Source organism: Phalacrocorax carbo, chromosome 15 (genome assembly GCF_963921805.1).
Source record: "Phalacrocorax carbo chromosome 15, bPhaCar2.1, whole genome shotgun sequence".
NCBI lineage: Eukaryota > Metazoa > Chordata > Aves > Suliformes > Phalacrocoracidae > Phalacrocorax > Phalacrocorax carbo.
In genome coordinates this window covers 6,884,590-6,903,076 of record NC_087527.1, presented here as the reverse complement: position 1 = coordinate 6,903,076, position 18,487 = coordinate 6,884,590, and the positions used below count along the sequence as shown (strand labels likewise).

Below are 18,487 nucleotides of genomic sequence, written 5' to 3'. Positions count from 1 at the left end.
CTTTTTCTTACAAAATGTGTAAAGATGTGGTCTGCACACTTGGTGAGCTGCAGCATTTGTGGGCCAAAACATTTTGCTGCATATTTCTGAAATTATTTGTCAGAAAAGAACGTCAGTGACATAGAAAATGAGTTGCAGATGTAACCTTTTCAAGCATCAATAATAACTTAAGACATTTGAAACTAAATCTTAACTCACAAGTGACTACATCACACAGGGTAGTTTCTGAGGCAAGGGCTAGCAGATCAGATGCAGAACTGTAACAGATCCCAGCAACGGTGCCCCCCTCCAGCTCTCTCACTTAGCAATGAACAATTACATTCTTGCGTTTGCCAAAGCTGCTTCCCTTCCTGGGACCTTTTTTCCTGATTTCCAGGCTGCTCCTGGACCCAGTAGGCACTCTTGGGTGGGGAAAGAGGCTTCCAGGCCAGGTCCAATAGCCAAGTTCCACAATGTGCTGAAATTAGGATGGCCAGAGTGCTTTCCCTGATGTCCAACATAAAAGCAAAGGCACTTTGCAAGAAAGATGTTTTAATACTTCCTCATTCCCCCACACACCCTGCCACAGCAGCCAATCCACACCCCAAACTCCTTGGGCTATGCAAGTACTGCTTCTTCAGACACACGAAGGATGAGGACCCCCACTAGAATGCACGGATGTGCACGCTGCCGCAGTGCTACCGACAGCGAAGGAGATCAGTGTGTTTCAGTACGTGCAGCAGTGTCCTTGGTTCTGTGCACTCGTGGCGTGGTCACATCTGCAGCCTGCAGGGGCTTTCCCGCTGGCTCAAAGTCCGATGGAACCGTCACTGCTATGGGTCTCCTGACATGGCCAGAGAGCCAGTGCTGCCACCACACTGATATTTCTGTAATGAATATCACCACTGTATTCTCAGAGGCACATGCTTAAGGAATTTAACTAGTTTAATACAATGGGCTCAAATTGCCAAGAATGTTTGTGCATCAGTGTGAAATCAGAAATTCGGGGAGGGGGTGCTTTATCTGTCAAAGGCCAACATCAGGGGGCTGACAGACCCGACAGTGGGAAGCTGGATTGCATTTGATACGCATCAGCTCATCAAACACAAACAGCCTTTAAAGTGCTGAAAGGCCAAGCCAGCCCTCTTACAGGCTGTAACGGCCCCACCAGGGTCTGACCAGGAATGCTCCCTGTGAGCTGCACTGGACCTGCGTGGGTCTCCTGGCCTGATCTTTGCACCATAAATCACAGAAAAAGGGATACTTCTTAACAGCTCAAATTAAGATAAAATGCCTTCATTGTCAGGCCAGAAGCTACCTGTGTCGTCCTCTGGCCATGTGTTACTTCTGAGCTGCCAGGCCCCAGCAGTGGAGGGCACGGGATGCCCTCCCCGGAGATGTGCCAGCCACGCGAATAGCAGACCTGCGGCAGCCTCATGTGGATGGACCAGCAAGCTGGGAAGCAGCGCCTGGGCTGACCACCCACCCAGACAGGCCAGCAACTGGCCAGTTACCAACAGTTGATGACTGTTCAATAACAGCCTGCTCAGGATGGAGAGCAACAACACCCCAGTCCTTACCGTAGGCTGCCAGCACCAGTACACGCTGCCGATCCAAGAGGGAGGCCAACAGAAACCAAGATCCTGCTGAGATGAGCAGACAGTAGCCAAGCGCGGTCAGGGCTGAGGCTGGGAGTCCATGCAACCATCTCCAGCACGGGCAGCACTCCTGCAGCCAGTGCCCACGTTCGGCTTGGTGGGGCTCGGCAGTCCTGGGCCAGCTAGGGCGCAGCAAGTACGCCCCTACTGCCTTCCAACCATATCTCTGCAGTCCCGCTGCAGGGTTGCCAATGTCTGAAAAGAGCTGAACTTATAATATCCCAGAGGAAAAAAACCCACAACCTCCTTGCCTTTGGATTAATACCTAGACCTCCACCGTGAAAAGACGCTTTCTGCAGCCCCCCACTGATGAGCCCGGCCCCAGCACCTGGGCTCTGTCCCCCCGGCAATGGCTGCCCTCGGGGCTTTTCCAAGGGGCTCTGCGGCCCTCTGCGGAGCATGACCACAGCCAAAGGGAATGAATAACATAGCCCAAACATGTAAAAAATAGGCTTTTCTTACAAAGCAAAGTCCCAAATAATAAGTGAAGGAAAAGGAAGGGGGGAAACATGCCTGAGTGACCCCTCCTAACCACCTCCAGCACGACACAGCGTCACTCAGCCGAGCAGGGTGCACAGCAAATAATACCGGCTCTGCTGTTGCCCCCACCCCGGCACCAAGACCCCACACACCAGGGAATTCAGGGGAACAGATGGATTTTCCATGGGAAGGAGCTGCGACTGCTCCTTCCAGTCAAAAATGTCAGCCCCGCAGAGCCATGTGTGTAAAACATTAAACCCACTCCCTTTTCTAGGATATCAGAGCCAGGAGAGGGCTTTTTGGGATATCCAGAAGGAAATGCCCCTCAGCCTGGCTCAAGGCAAACATGCAGCGATTCACAGGCACCCACAGCTGGAGCCTGAGCCCACTGTTTCTACGTACCCAAATAACCAGGTATTTCCTCTTCCAGGTGCTTTTTGCCAATGAGGTGGAGCAATGGTAAAATATTAAATTGCATTGAAGCAGCAGTAATCTCTCAACACAATGGGCTACCTTCAGTAGGGCTTGTAAGCAAGAGCCTTGATAAGGTGTATCAAGCTTACAAAGCAAACACATTCAGGAGGTTATTCACACAGGGCACAAGCCACTGGGGTTATTTCAGGCCGAAACCCATGCAGAGCATGACGCTACATGCAAGGAGATCTCAGAGCTGAGGGTATCAGCCATCTAATCTCACCACATCAAGAATAAGGAATCTTGAGGGTCCATGAATTGAGATAATTTGATTTAATTACCAATATAACACACTTGTCTCTATCTTTATTAACCTTGGAAATTTAAATAGTTTAAAACACACTGAAAGCAGACCTTGCCACATTTGCTCAGTGCTGCTGGGAGAGAAGGCCACAGCAGACATGGTATTTGCTTATAACGGATTTCAGGCTCAAATCGTCGACCATTTCCCCAGTATCACCACAGAGCTGCCAACAGAGCAGGTGAGGAGCACAGCACAAAGCCTGTAGCTCTCCCAGGCACATGCAGGGGCACAGGCGCTGCCACAGTCCAAATCCAGCATCTCCCAGCCCCACCATGACACAGGGGAAGCTAAGAACTACCTGACCCAAAACGCTCGCACCCCCGCACAGCGTTGCCACCCTGCTGGTCCTCCCTGCGACTAGGCTGGCTTCTCTGGAGCTGCAGGAATGGCTCTTGTACACATGGGCCTGCCCATGAGCAGGGCAGGGAGCTTGCAGGAAAGCATAGCTCATTCCTCGCTCTTTTCCCTCGGAAGGTACAACCACGTATGTGTGGTGTTTTCCTTGCATTTGCAAGAGGAGATGCAATGCCTACGGGGCCTGGAGCACAGTCAGGTCTAGAACGCCTTCAGTTCCTCTAAGACAGGGATTATTTTCCATGGTAATTAACAAAATGCTTCTGTTAGCAGCAAGGGGAAATACTTGAAATTATGTATCATATGTAACTGAAATTGTACACCAAAAAGCAGCATTAGAAGAAGGCTACGTCCACAAAGTCAGAAGGTAGGTGTTGCCAGGGCTGATGCTGCCTGCAGCCTCCAGCCTTCAGCACTGCAGAGCCCTCGTGCAGAAGTGCCGCCTCCAGCACCCGGCAGGACATGCAAGTGGCCATCGTCCGCCGGAGGGGAGCGCAACAGAGCGCAGCTGGCTCTGTGTGCAGGTATGCCGGGATCCCATGCAGAATACCTGGTTCTGTTCCCGAAGGACAGGAGCCTCTTGATGTGGGCATGAGCTGCTCTGTGGAAAGCGTGGAGACTACCACCAGACACATTACCTCTCGGGGAGACGGGCAGTCTCGTGCAATGGCAGCATGAGAAAGGCACAGAATTCTTACTGGCAGGCAGCAGGAACCTGAGACCACGATTTTTCTGGGTTTCATCCCAAAACACATTTATTTGGGCTGAGTGACACTCTGAGTTGCTGGGCAGACCAAGACTTGGGAGCACAAGCCACAGAATTCAGACCATTTAACAATGCAAATATTCTAATAAACAACCCAAAAGACCTTCCTAGTATGGGAGGGAGGCATTTTTGGGGATAGGTCTCCACAAAAGCAAAATATTTCCCAAGTAGGCTTTCCACTCAGAACGGAGGACAAATAAGGTTCCAAAGCCTAAAACATTGCAAGAGGTACAACACACACACTGCGGACATAGTGCACGTGTCCCGGCCCCTCTCTCCAACACCAACAGGCTGCAGCGTGGTGCAGCTGGCCTGGACACCGGCCACAGCTGGGCGGCTGCTCATGGGGTGCCTTTGAGGCACAGCAGGTGCAAAGAGGGGTGCCAGGGCACAGGGGTGCAGCGCTGGCCTCTGTGCAGGGGCTAACAGCCCAGCTCTCCTGGTGCCCCACAGCAGCGGCTGAGAAGGGACACAGCCCTTTTGTACAAATGCATGGGGTAGATGAATACTAGGAAGAGCGGTGACTCAAGAAAAAGGGTAATCCTGGTGCAGGAACAAATGGACATAAGCTTGCCCAAGCACTCCTAGGCAGGGCGCAGGAGCGCCGGCAGCAGCGAGGAGGGGACCTGAGCATCCTCTAGCTGGAGCAGGGACACCAGCCTGGCTCACCACATTGTGCTTGTGGGTGACACCAAGGCGTGCGCGGGCAGGAGGCAGCACCGGGAGCAGTGAGGTCCACCAGCCCTCGGCCGTGCGCACACGCAGCGTTGGACCGGCACCCTCACAACTCAGACTCTGCCGGAGGACAAACGGCCCGTTGCAAACGACTGAACAAACGAACCCCGCTTTGCCGGCCAGAGCGGCGCGTGGATGCTAAGCGGCACGAAGGGATGCGTCTGCGCTGCGGCAGCCCTGGCCGGCGGTGCTGGGCCACGCGCCTGATGCCGTGTGCAGGTTATCACAGGAGACCCACACGTGTTCACGCCTCCAAGCATCCCTGCACGCCACATAATAACCACGCAGAGCATGTGCAGCTTTGTTGTTTTAGCCGTACTGTAGAGGCGCCTATTTACTTGAGAATCATATGTTTTCTGCCCTGGTCCTCACTGTATTCAGAACAGTTACTTAGCTTCAATAAGCCCCTTGTTAAAGCCTTTTCCCTTCTGTAATCTCATCAAACTAACCAAAAGGAGTTTGTTCTGAAATAGAGTCCCATTTTGTAATCTGGCTTCCTATAGGAGATCTCCCCATGCGCACTCAGCCCCTCCGCCACAAAAGGGGTCTGCTTGTCCTAGCGCGCTAACAAAACACTGCCGTCTGTTTGGGTTAGCCAGCAGGGGGTTAATGAAAAGCCCGGCCCTGGGGACTCCCACCTTATCTGCAATCATGAATTTATTGAAGAATGTGTTAATGTGCTGGATTTTATTCATCAGGGGTCAGGGCTTTTCAAATTCTTCCTCCCAGCTCCCCCTCTTTCCATCCCTCCCCAGCAAGCTCACAATGCTGTTTAAACAAAGGACTCCCAACACAAAGAGCAAATTTACACAGTAAAGTTTTCTTGCAAGCCCAGAGCAGAGTCTGGAAGAATTCCAGCTTTATAAAGAGAAAAGGGGTGGGGGGAGAAAGGGGGAAGGGAGAGAGGGGCATTTTGCAGAGGATAAAAGGAAACTGAGAAAAGTTCCCACCTCCTGAAGCTCAGCACTGAATATTCTCTGCCAGTTAACCCCGATGCATTACAAACTCTTGCGGATGTTTCAACAGGACATGAGCCCTCATAACTCCAAACATTTCTTGCAGGAGGCTAAAATTAATGTTTTAGCATCAAATTTAGGGAGACATTTCAACAGCTTCTTTGTCTGTAGATTAATAACAATAGCCCCTAAAAGGACACAGCAAACATTAACCAGGGCTCACAGTTTTTCCCATGTGCCAGTTCTACAGGTGGTGATATAAGCAAGATATAACGGGAAATAATGAGGCTAAGCGATAGCTTACAGGCCTTGCAGTGTCTACGTGTCCAAGGCCAAGTGAGAACGTGAAGGAGCCTCTGTTCCCACATCCCGCATCCCACCCACGTGCCATGCACCATCCCAGGACCAGAGGCCACCAGGGTCCTGCAGGGAGCTTCCCTGCATGCCCACCCACCTGGGCGCTGCAGATGCACAAACCCACTGCTGTCTGTCTGCAAGTGCTGCAAAAACGGCGGTGTGATCCCAACACAGCCTGAACAGCCAGTGGGCTCTTTTCCCCTTCCATCACTTCAAACGTTACCCCCACTCTACAGCTGGGGACAAAGGGTTGGTTAGTTGGTTTTATTTTTTTTAACTAAAAGGTTAAGACCCCCTCCCACTCTGTCAGTTTTAGATGTGCTGGTCAGAGCTTTGGGAATTAGAGAACAGGGAGCAATCCCGCACTAATTAACCAAAGATGGCCTAAATGATTTTCTTCAGATCTTGTCACCTCCACTTCCTGTACTATCATTAATAAGCTCTGGCAATGTCTCAGAAAGAAGAACAGCTCAGAACTCCTCTATTTCCACCTCTGTCCATCGGGCACAATGTTACAGAGCTTACCTGAGCAAAGAGTTTTCAAACATTTTACAAGCAAAATATATGTGAAGTTATTGGCCATAAAGCTAAAACTACTGGGGAGGCTACAAACTCCTTGTCACCAGGCAAGAAAGTAACCGCTTCCAGCATGTAACTTGGAGACTTTTGGAAATAGTCAATTCATATTAAAAGAAACCCATCATAATTCCATTTTCTAACAAGTTTCCTAGCCAAAAGGATGTCATTGACCCAAATTTTCATTCCTGTGTTTATTTACTTTGGTTTGCAGAGAAAGCGAGGCCTTTAGCCATACTCTCATAAATCCAGCAGCAGTCTGTGAGCAGCTAGTACAGACAACAACTTGGGAAAAGGGGGTTTGAATGACCCTGGAGTCACACACAGAAGCCCGCAAACAGCAAACAGCAACACAGCACATGTTTCTGCCCCTCTTTGCCATGTGCAGCTCTGCCATGACTTGGACGCACATGTTCCTGCCTCGGCCCGACAGGTTCGGAAGGGAGGCTCCGCAGGCAAATGGCTTCTCACTCCTAATGGCCAACCCCATCTGGGAGCTGTCCTGAGTGCTCTGCCACGCTCGCAGCCGCCCCGCTGAGAACCACGCACGCTGGTGATGCAGGGGCAGAGCTGCCCAGGCTGCCGCATGGCTACACGTGTGCCCAGCTGCCGGCGCTGCCGGGCGGCTGCGGAGCGGCCGGGCAGATCTCGGCACACGGGATCCAGCTGCGCTGCCAATGGATCCCTGACTGCTGAACATACAATACATATTTATAGAGTCTCCTCCGTGACAGGAATGCCAAAGTCTCGTGCAGAAAATAACTCAAAGGACATAATTAAATCAGTTAAATGGCTTGGGAAAAGAGACGCAGCTACAGCCAGATTTCAACTCTCGGCACAGTCTCAGGGCACACGGAACGACGATTAGGAGAGCAAGAACTATAAAAGCTCTCTGACCAACTACTTGCTTTTCTTTAGTTAATAAACTATAATCCCTGCTTAACACTGACACAGACCAGAAACGAGCCTCTTGAGCACAGAGCACCGGGCACGAAGGCAAGCGTTCGGGGTAAGCAAGCACCGTGGCAGCATCACCAGAGGTCACAAACTTTACCGACAAGTAAAGCCAGCAAAAAGAGTAGGAAATCAAAGATCAATCAGTTTATTTTCATCTGTTAACGTGACGCACAGCGAACAGCGAGCTCCTGCTGGCTTTTTGGAGGCAGGTGCTGGGAGAGGAGCGTTGCTGGTGCTGGAGGGGCAGCTGTGGCTGCTGCCAGCTGCAAAAGGAGCCTTTTCTCCGCAAGCAGCTCTGGCTGTCGAGAAACGGCCATTGCGCACCAGAGGAGCCACGTGAATCCAACTGTTAAGAGAGCTAGCTCATGGCCAGCTTTACTGGAATAACTAGGGCAATAAAAGGCGCAGCGCTGTGTTACGCAGGCTGGGGGGCAGGCTCTGGGGAGCTGCCCCACAGCAGCCGCTCTCAAGGCCCAGCCAGCTGCCAGGCAGCTCCAGCCACAGCGGCGCTGCAGGAAGGTCTGTCCCCGCCAGACAAGCTCCAGAGCCACAGGTGACTAGAGGACAAAGAGAAATGCTGCAACAGAGAGAGGACACACCGAGGCGAGCAGGACAGCCCACAGAATCCCAAGACAGCATCTGGGCAAAGTGGCTGAGACTGAAGCTGCACCGACTGTCTCAAACACCGAGCAGCTGGGAGGGTCCCAATGGTCTCGACGTGCGGGGTCGCCATCCCGCAAGTGTCTCTGGGGATGGGCTGGAGACGGGGCGGGAGCCATCAGTGGGAACGAGGAATACCAGAAGCTCCCTGCCACCAAACTGGGCACCGGTCCCACAGGGGAACTGGTGGCTGTACAGAGAGAGGGGAAGGTCACATCTTCTGTGGGTATTCACTGCGAAGAAGGAACTGCACAGCTGCCAGGAACGCAGCTTTGATTTCTCTCTCAGGATCAAAAAGAAGCCCAAACTTAAAAAAACACTAGTACTGAAAAAGTAACTTCAATTATTTCAGTCTTTTTGAGCTGAAAGTTGGGGAAAAACATGCATGCTACTTACACAGCAAGGAACAAAAAGCTGTGAAAATAGATTTACTTCTCAGAGGAGTTGCATACAGAAAAAAAGTGAGCAAGTTACTTATTTTTAAAGCTAGAGTTACAAAGTATCTAACATATAATTACCAAATTTAATAAGAGAGAATATTTCAAAACAAAATAGCTTTTTATAGCCAAAGTTAACAAATTTCTGGCCACTAGCTCTATACCTAGGCAACATAACAAGGTGAGCTCACATCTTTAAAGCAGATTACACTTCCATACATAGTTTTGTCCCTTCAAGAATATTAAAAGCGTGGTTTGAAAATTAAGCAAAGCTTTCTCCCTCAGCTGACTTGAAACATCTCTCAGAAGAGCTTCATCTTTCCATTTCTGCTTTCAGTGTTACAAAAAAAATGCGGAGGGATCGGATGGAATACAAGGTCTTGGTACTTCGCGTACGTTTTGACGCCCTACGTGAGAGTTGCTAGACAGGGAATTCAGCGCGCGGAGCCGCTGCCGAGGTGCGGGCACGGCTCAGCGGCTGCGCGGGCGAGGCGGCGGCTCGCCGTTGCGCTGTGCTGCAAGCGCGCGGCAGCTTTCTGCGGCCCCGCACCTGCTGAACAAATGGAAGCACCGCTGCCGTGTTTGCTGCGAGTATGAAGGATACGAAAACATGGTGTTTGAACATTGACTGGCCTATTGCGCACCTGGTTTTTTTTTTGGTTTGGAAAATACCATACGACTTTTCTCCCGAAGGACTCCTTGGACAACTCGCAGGAATGTGAAAGGCTTAAGAGTTTGAAATTTGAGTAACAGAGATGAAGGGACTTTTAAAGAAGCTTGGTAAGAGCTCTAGCCATGCTCTTCACAGCATTCAGCTCAAAAAATCTTCCCAGAAGAGGTGCTGTGGGAGATCTAGCGCTCCAGCTTACGATAAGGTCAGGAGGAACGTCCTCCTGGACTGAGGATCCTCTGAACCCAGGGAGGAGCCTCCTCAACATTCAGCTGCTGCTCCTGGGGAGGTTTATCTTTCCTCATCGAGCCCCATTTACGCAGACGGGGTAGCTCAGCAGCCTCCTGGATCTGCTCTGTTATATCACAGGAGAAGTGACTTTAGCTAAAAAGACATTTCTAATTGCTCCAGTTAGTTCCAACCTTTGCGACCTCCGTGTCCGTCACCGTCTGACCCAGGAGGGGCTGGATGTGGCTGCGGGGCTGCACCAGGAGCTCCCGGGGACCCGCGCCGCCAGGCTGCCGGAGCAGGTCGCCGTGCTGCAGCAGAGCGGAATCTGCAAAGCCTCGGCGCGCCAGGAACAAACTGCGTCCCCACACCTTCCCGTAGTCATCGGCTCTGCGCGAGAGCCCGATCAGCGAGGGGAGGCAGCTGCTAGGGACGATGTCCCCGGATCAGGGGCAAAATTTGTACCGATCATCGCAAACCCCGGAGTTTACCTGTAAGTGAATAGTATCATTTCACTTCACATCTTTGGGGAAAAAAGGACTTATTACAAAAATCAACAAACATAGTATGAAATATACAATAGCCACCATTAACATCATATTTATTGTTATTTAGTTGCTCAGTAAAACATATACAGATATGTACAATATGCATGAATACAGAAGACTGCACTTTACATATTTAAAAAAAAGAAAGAAAAATAACACTCAGTTTCATGAGCTATTGTCACAGTCTTCCAACCAAGCATTTAAGAAATGAATTTAACAAGAATAAAAAAAAAAAAAAAAAAAAAAAGATTACTGGATTGCCTAACACACAGCAGAGTCAAGTTTTCATATTTTACATGTGCAATAACATTTTTCAGAAGAGTTTGCTATGCAGTACGGATTACCAGTGTTTTGAGTTTTTTTTTTTTTTTCTTTTACACGAACCAAATTTAGTACAAAGAAATAACATCCTTTTGCTTAAGGCTGTTTTAAAGCTGTAATATTCTTGGGTAGTGAATAGTGATAAAGTTATAACTGCCGGAAATCACAGCCTGCAGTTTCATCAGTCAGAATCTATGAGCGGATGGACTCAAACCAACAATTTTAATAGAGAATTTCTAAGACAAAATTAGACTATTTCCTCCATTAGCCTTAAGCAATAAAGGAGAAACAATTCTATAAAAATGGGTTATGCTCTTACACACCATCCATTGAACAGCTGTGAATCTAGTAGTTGAGAAAACCTTACACTGCAGCTTAACAAAAAATAATCAAAATTTACCAGTTTTGTTTCTGCCTGCGTTTCCCCACCCACCCCGCCCCGTCCTCCCGCCCTCCCAGCAGCCGGCGCGTTTCACTGACCTGTGCTCACCTTTCCCCTTCCCTCCTTACGCAAGGTGGGAACATTTTGCCTTACTGTTGGTGCCTGGAAGCCTCGTACTGATTCCTGGTTTGGGAAGGCCGGCCAGCCTCAGAATCACCGCGTAGACATAGAGTATCTGAAACAGTTAGCTAAATGACCCAGATGACGTAATTCTGACATTTGTTCCCTTCCACCCTAACCACACAATGAAATCCTTACCTATTTGATGAAAGTCACCATAACTAAATAAAAATGAGTCTAAACTCTCTCTCTCACTGATGCTCTAACAACCGAGCTAGAATAGCAGAGACCTAGTAACCCTAGGAAAAAGTGATCTGGAGACAATTCGCAAGAGTATTTAATAAATAAGGCCTACTCTTTCCTTTTTTTGGCAAAGAGATATTTTATCGCTCCTCCCAATTTAAATGCAAGAGAGATTTTGCTCAGTTTGCTACTACGTTTTAACTTGAAGACTAGGTGCAGAGTTTTTTTTAACAAATACCAATGGAGTCAGCGAGCTGGGTCAGGAGGTCAGTGACGTCCAGGCTCGCCCCTACCTGGCAGCTGGGGCACAGGGCTGCGTGGGAGAACTGAAAACGCCAGGCAAGGCAAGGAGAAGTCTCCAAAACAAACGTGAAGCCACATTTTAGCTGTTCTTCACAATACAAAGCAAAAATTGAACATATCTTAATGGCACTTTTATCACAGGTCTGACTTCTTGGTACAACGTCCCCCTGTCTGGAAGCCCTTTAGGACAAGCAGGTGTTAGTTTATGTTATTCTGGCTCTAACTCAGTCATTTGGGGAACACGCAGCTCATAAAATTTCACCCTCTGTTGCACCAGCTCATCCTCCAAAGGAAACAAGCCTCGAGCCGTGCGGCTCAACAATGAGGGCTGTGAGCAGAGGTCAGACCTCGGGTACAGCTCAGCTCTGCTGCTGATGTGCCTTCGACCCAGCTCAGGCTGATGCCGTCTGTGCCTCAGTTTCCCTCTCCACAGAAGAGTGCAACTTATCTCTTGCCACAACAGGCTTTTACCTACAGCTCTCAAACATGCTTCAGCTGGAAGTATTATTATTCAGAAAATTATATCATCTCAGTTCTTACCACATAGGGCTATGCTGGGATTTTATATATGTTAAAAAAATAATCAGTGCATTCAGTGTCAAATTAATGGAGAAAATTAGTACAATGAAATTACTGCAGGCAACACAAGCTTTGCAACAAAGTTCTAGCCTTGTGCATATGCTGTCAGTACCAAATACACCAGGTTACGAGCATGAAGTGGTGCTTGTCCTGGTCAGTCGTATGTACCGTTTCTGTTCTCATCTTTGGCAAAAAGCAAAGAAACCATAAAAGCACAGGTCGGTCCTGGCGTTGCTAACAGCTGCCCCAAGCAGAACCCACATCTCCTTTTGCTCAGTTGATAACGTCACTTAAATAAGCAAGAGCGAATGGAAAGGAGGTTAGCAAAAGGATTGCATGTCACCATATTATTCAGCAAAACTACATGGGCAATCAGGCCCAGAAGGCAGTCAACCACTGTTTTGAACTCCTCAGCATCTAAAAATTCCGTCCTCCCACTGCATCCGCCTCATGGGCCCGGCAGTGCCAGCCATGCGGGAGCAGACCCAGCGGCGGCTGCGTGCCACAGCTCCCGCACTGCCATGCTGTACAGCTCGGCAGCTGAAGACATGTCCCCTGGCTTCAGTCTAGCCCATCCTCTTCATTTCATAGGATTTAAAACTGTTAGGATTCCATCGGGTTTTAAGGAATTGCTTCTACTTTGTATTTCTACAAGCAAGTGAAAAAGTAAGTTCCAAGTGGATGAGAACAACTCCAGGGGAGAAGCTTGTTGCAGAGATCAAACCAGACGAAAAGGGTGGGTGGACCAACTGAGTCACTGCATTTCTACTTATAGGAGGATTTCTCTTTAAAAGAGATCTGAAATGTTTGATGCAGCGTTCACTGAAAGGTCTCTTCCTGGTAGCACAGGGTGTGCATCCCTGACCTCAGGAAGCCAGAAAAACCTGTTCTTTTGAATGCAGCAGGAAAAGCTAAAAACAAAGAAGTAAGCCACTGGGGCTGCACTCCGGTACAGGAATGCCACCAGACCATGAACTCTTCCTAAATTTTCAGCTGCAAGTGCTGAAGCACGATATCATATGTCTAGGCATGTGTTTCGCTGGGGTTACTCCAAGACCCACCCATGTGGGACAGGTAGGAGCTGCCAGGACAGGGAGAGAGCTGCGGACTGAATACACCATGACAGTGCTCGCCCCTGCTCCGGCAGGCACACAACCCCCCTCAGCTCAGCAGCTCCCAAGTGCTTTGCTAGACAGGATTTAAAGTTAAACAAGTTTAAAGGAGTGGGACTTAAGAAATCACAGGCAAAGAGGCATCTGCCAGAGCTGGGGCCGACCATTATTATTCTACCAGGAGATATTTTGCTGGGGACTGTGATATTTTATTGCATGTACAGGGGAGAGCTCCAAGCTTTTGGTGGCACACGCCCCCGCAGGAGGTACAAAGCATCCCATCCTTTTGTTCCAAACCAAGCAGGCATGAGGCAGCTCCACAGCCAACTGCTCCAGGATGGGCAAAAATCCTCATCCTTGTGGCAGCTCCAGCTTCAGTAAAAAGTAAAATAATATTGAAAATCAAGGTTCAAGACTATCCAAATTTATCAAAGTCAAGTCACTGACCAGACCCATAAGAGGAAATCAATCCATGCATGGTTAATAAGAGCACATTCAAATAACATTTCCAAACACTGCGAGTCTCTCTGAAGCCACACGTGACCGAGAGTGAGGATTTCAGACCACCCTGTGCCATCGGCATTTTAGGCAGAATTTCCTCTCCATTGGTGTCTACTGAGAACATTACTTCAAAATAATTAAAGGCCCAGCACAATCATTGAAGATAAAATACAAAGCAGTCTTCAAACTCCATCCCTTGAGGAGGGACACATTTTGTGGATTCTCGACAGAAGTAATAAATAACCCTAGAGAGGCCGACCTTTATTTCACAGCTAAAACCTAAATCTCTGGTGATATTATTAAGCTTCAGGGAGCAGAGGAAAGTGAGCTGGCCTGAGCAGGGTGGGACGGCTCACACTCCTGTACTCAAGAGGATACACAAATAATGGACAGTGTTACGTAAAACCACAGGAGTGTCGGATCATCGTGTCAGTCGTGTTTTTATCTGGTTTGTTTCCAACTTTCTTCTCAAATAAGTATTATCTATCACGAGCAGGAAAGTATGGTTTTCCTTTTATTGTGTGCATCCAGTAACACTGTTCTTCAATGCCTGACAAAAATGGGGCCTTGAGTGAGTTCAGGCAGGTCTAAGGCGGGGTCTCCCTGCCCTGGCAGATTAGGAAACGCTGACCTTGGGCATAGAGCCTCCCGTATCTGCCTGCCTGGGCTATCCCCCCACCGCTGCCACTGCACCGAGACAGCCATGGCGGGAGCCAGGGCACCCTGCAGGCAAGTGTACGGGACGCTGGACCCTGCATCAACAGCGCCTTCCTGCAGCTAAAAATGGGTGCAAAATGGGCAGGGTGCGGCACTGGCACCTGGCAGGGCTTCGGGGACACTGGCCACAGCTGGCGATGGACCCAGCCCCAGCCGTGGGCGCTGGCTCCCGCGCCAGGACACGGCACTGTGGGAAAGCGCACGCAGGAGGCACGCAGTGGCTCTGGGCAACATTTTTCTCCAGCAGTTATAAAGTAGGAACTGTGGGAGCATCACCAGGACCAGGAGGCTGCGGCCACGCTGGGGAGCACCCCCAACTCCTCCTTGCAAGCAGAGAGGGAGCCTGGGCATTCGGTGGAGGAGATAATGACTCTGACTTATTAAGCAAACTTCCTGTTAGACTTATTTAGAAAAACTTCTCTATACCTTCCCCGGCTGTGTCTGAACCAGCCCATTCATGGCAGAGCTCTGTCTCCGGGCTTCAGCAAGGTAAATACAGGAACGAGTGTCCTCGCCTTGCAGGGGGAGGCAGAGAGCAAACAAGGCTGAACGTTATTAATAACAGAACATAATTTTCTCAGAAAAGGGCAGGCTCATTGCCTGAATATTCAACAGAGCATTAACTGTTTGGTTTGTATGTGACTGGCAAAAGCTGGGTGTCAATATAACATATAATATAATGATGACCATTTCACTTTAACCGGCGTTTATTCCTGAACTGCTGTTCTTCAGGATCACCATTGTAATAAGCACTGAACAAAGCAAAACAAAAACAAAAACAAAAACAAAAAAAAAAGAAAGGAAAACAAAGCAAATGAGGAAGAAAAGGAGGAGGAGGAGGAGGATCTTTGTCTTATTATGACATACGTGACTTGGACATACGCTGAGATGAAAAAGGAAAAGGCCTCATCTATAAATGTATGCCAAGGTTACAGAATAATGGGAAAAAGTGGTCTAGCAGGAAAATCTTAAGCAAAAGTGTGCTAACTGCAGAAGGGTTAACACTGGTAACATACTGTGGCAGAAGATTAAAAAAAAGTTGAGGTTTACTTTAAATTAACCCTTTCCAGTCCATATGCCACTAAGCAGGTACCAACCTAGAAAAATAGTCCACCTAGCAGTAGCGGCCCTTTGAAATTAAAAAGAGAAAAAAAATAATTTCTTTTGTTCAAGTCAGGGCAGCCACAAAAGTCCCAAATCTGTTGGAGATGTCCGAGTGCAGGGACCTCCACGTCGGCACCGCAGTCCGGCCCTTCGCCTCGCCCACGTCGTCCGTGCAGTGGACCGAGAGGCACTGCAGGTGGCTGCCGGTCTGCGCCGTGGCCGAGGTCTTGCTCGGGGGAAGGTCGTGGGCTGGAAAGGGTTCACAGAGAGAGCGTTAGGAGAACTGTGCAATGCAACCCCATCAACTCACACAACCGGCAGCATGCGGGGAGCGTCTCCGCACCCGCCTCTGCCCCGGCGCCCCGCGCCCCGGCTCCTGCACCCACGGCATTCCCCAGCTCAGGGCCATGGCATCACTGCCGCTGGTACAGCTCCCTCTTCCCACCCCGCAACAAGCTTCTCCACCTGATTTTTCACCATGCCAGAAAAACACCAAAAATACTCTCTTTCACATGCACTTGTTTTAAAGTAAGCCATCAATACATTTGAGCGTTGGGGATGCATACACGACTGGTTATGTGTGCCGTGGACTGTAGCACAACCAGGAGTTTTCACTCCCCCTGCACCCTCCGCTATTTGAAATCGATACTGAAACTTCTCCAAGCAGGAAACCAGCCCCAAACCCTCCAGGTCACTCCCATCGTCGGTCTCTTACGGGCACAGGTGTCCCAGTTCACCTTTTTTAATGGAGCACCACAATAACATTTTTCTTATAATTTCTTCATTTTAGGACTTTGTATGATCTTTAGCCACCATTAATTTCTGTTAACCACAGAAATTGAAGAGTTTAACTGAAACATCCTAAATGATGTCCCAGGCGTTTTTCCTCTAGATTTCACAGTTAATATGAAGAGTAGCTAGACTTGTTCCTTGCAGAGTATACTACCATGTACTGTCACTCCATTATTTTTCCTTGCTTCCATTCTTAATACTTTCAATATATATTTCCCTGTTGCAAATATATTTTTCTCGTCTTCAAAATTTGCCTTGGTCCACGTGGCCTCTCTCTGCCCAGCGCAGCCAGGGACATCTTTCTTTCACCTCCTTCCTCCTCACTGAAATCAATCACTTCTTTAGTCCTTCCCCACTGCGCGTAGTCAAATTGCCAAAAAAAGCCCAAAGACAAAACCCCCCAAATTTCAACCCTCGCCTTGTAACTCCTCCTGTCCTCAGCAGCCCCTCCACGGGGTCCTTCTCACAGACCCTCTGAAACGGCAAGGCAGCGGCTGTTGGTCCACCCTGGCTGGGGCTGGGAAGCCCGGCGGCTGGCACAGGCTGGGGCTTGCTCCCCTCTCCCCAGGAGCCAGCCTGCCAGCCCGGGAACACAGAAAACCAAACCCCCCTTGGAGCTAACACACACCCAGGAATGCCACTGCTTCTGCCAGGGATGATGCCCGAGCTGATGCAGACAGCCCTCCCTCAGCCCTGGAAGGAGAGCTTTTTGTGGGATAAAACCAGTGAGTAAATAGAAGAATGGTGGAAGGCAAGACAAAAAAGCCAACGACATCTTGACAGGCAGCCTGCATTTCCTCTCGTCCACCATTTCATTCATATTCACCCAGAGCACAGGAGGTAAAGCCAGACCCGCAGCGGCACCAGCTACTGCAGGGACCGTAATGTAGACCCTGAGAGTTCCCATCAGGCAGGGCTGAGGGTGATGCTGGAGTATGCCAAAGATGCCAAAAAATGGCTGTGAATGTTTAACCTCCTTAAGACTTTTCTTCACATTCTCTTTCTCATGTTCCACAAAGTCGAGCAGTGCGGGTTTACCACACGCCACGGGGCAAGTTGTGTTTCTTTCACTTAACCAGCTGCTATGCCAGATACAAAACAGGAACTGAACAGCTTGTTACACCATCACAGTGATATTAAAAAATAATCTTAAACTAGTCCGGAAGTCCCTAGTTTAAACTGGAAAATACTTTTAATGCTCGATTATAGGATGTCAGAGATGCTCATATTCAAAACAGTATCATAACACCATACAGAGAAACTAATTAGAACCTGGGGACACAATGCTATAAACGATGGGAGGAGGAACACAGCTCCACAGCACTGCTGCTGCCTGCTCAGCCATGTGCTACATTAGTGCAACCACGGGCAAAATCAACACAAAGCTCCGTTACACACCTCAGCCTAGCACAGCTGCGCTCTGGGTTTGCATTTCTGTAGGATACCCTCGCTCACTGCTCCAACAGAGAATCCAACATCAGCAGGTCAAAGATGTTCACGTTCTCTAAACTCCAAAGTTGATTACAGTCCCCTGTAGCTGGCATTGGGCTAAAAAAAGCAGGTTTTTTGGTCAGTTTTGATAAATAAGCAGTACCAAGGGGCAGAGAGCTGAAGCACAGAGTAGAGTTCACTGAGTTTCAGCAGGCACAGTCAGTATTAGCACAGCCTGCCTTCGCTCCAGCACGGGGAACTTTTACTCTTTCCTGTCCCTGCTGAGCCCCATCACGACCCAGACGCTCTCCCTGCACCTCCCTCTGAAGAGTAACAAGCATTTTTACCTCCCGGCGGGAGCGTTTCCACCTCAGCTCCCAGCACGAGGGGCACATCTGTGCCGTGGAGCTGGAGCACTGGCAGCACGCTGCAAGCACGGCAGCCCTGCGCAGGGCAGGGAACAGCCCGGGCTGCTCCACCGACACACGGCTAGCAGCCGCGGTAGTGCGGGCCAGTGGGTCCCAAGCCGACATTATGGTGCCACTTCGGGAAAATCACAGGGCAAAGAAAAGACTCCCTAAAATAACGCTATTTGATGAACTGTTCCATTTAAACTTACTATCCTGAATGCAAATATACCCAAGTAACTTTTTATTTATAAAATGTTTATAATTCAAATGGGATTGTGCAGAGAATTGATAAAGGGAAACGTTTGTCTCATTTGTATTTCTCACATCCCTTAC

The 18,487-nt window shown here is 49.2% G+C and overlaps 1 protein-coding gene across 2 annotated transcripts in view; it reads right to left on the bottom strand.

Moving 5' to 3' along the window:
- The window catches only part of MN1 (MN1 proto-oncogene, transcriptional regulator), a 114,634-nt gene that overhangs the window by 63,300 nt on the left and 32,847 nt on the right, over window positions 1-18,487 (bottom strand). Inside the window, exon 2 of one of the 2 annotated variants that reach the window (XM_064466760.1) lies at window positions 10,176-15,770. The exons of the other annotated variant lie outside the window; for it this stretch is intronic. Coding sequence (XP_064322830.1) covers window positions 15,586-15,770 — 185 coding nt within the window. The 3' untranslated portion in view covers window positions 10,176-15,585. Of the gene's footprint in view, window positions 1-10,175; window positions 15,771-18,487 lie in introns of those variants that run through there. 2 annotated transcript variants of the gene reach the window in all.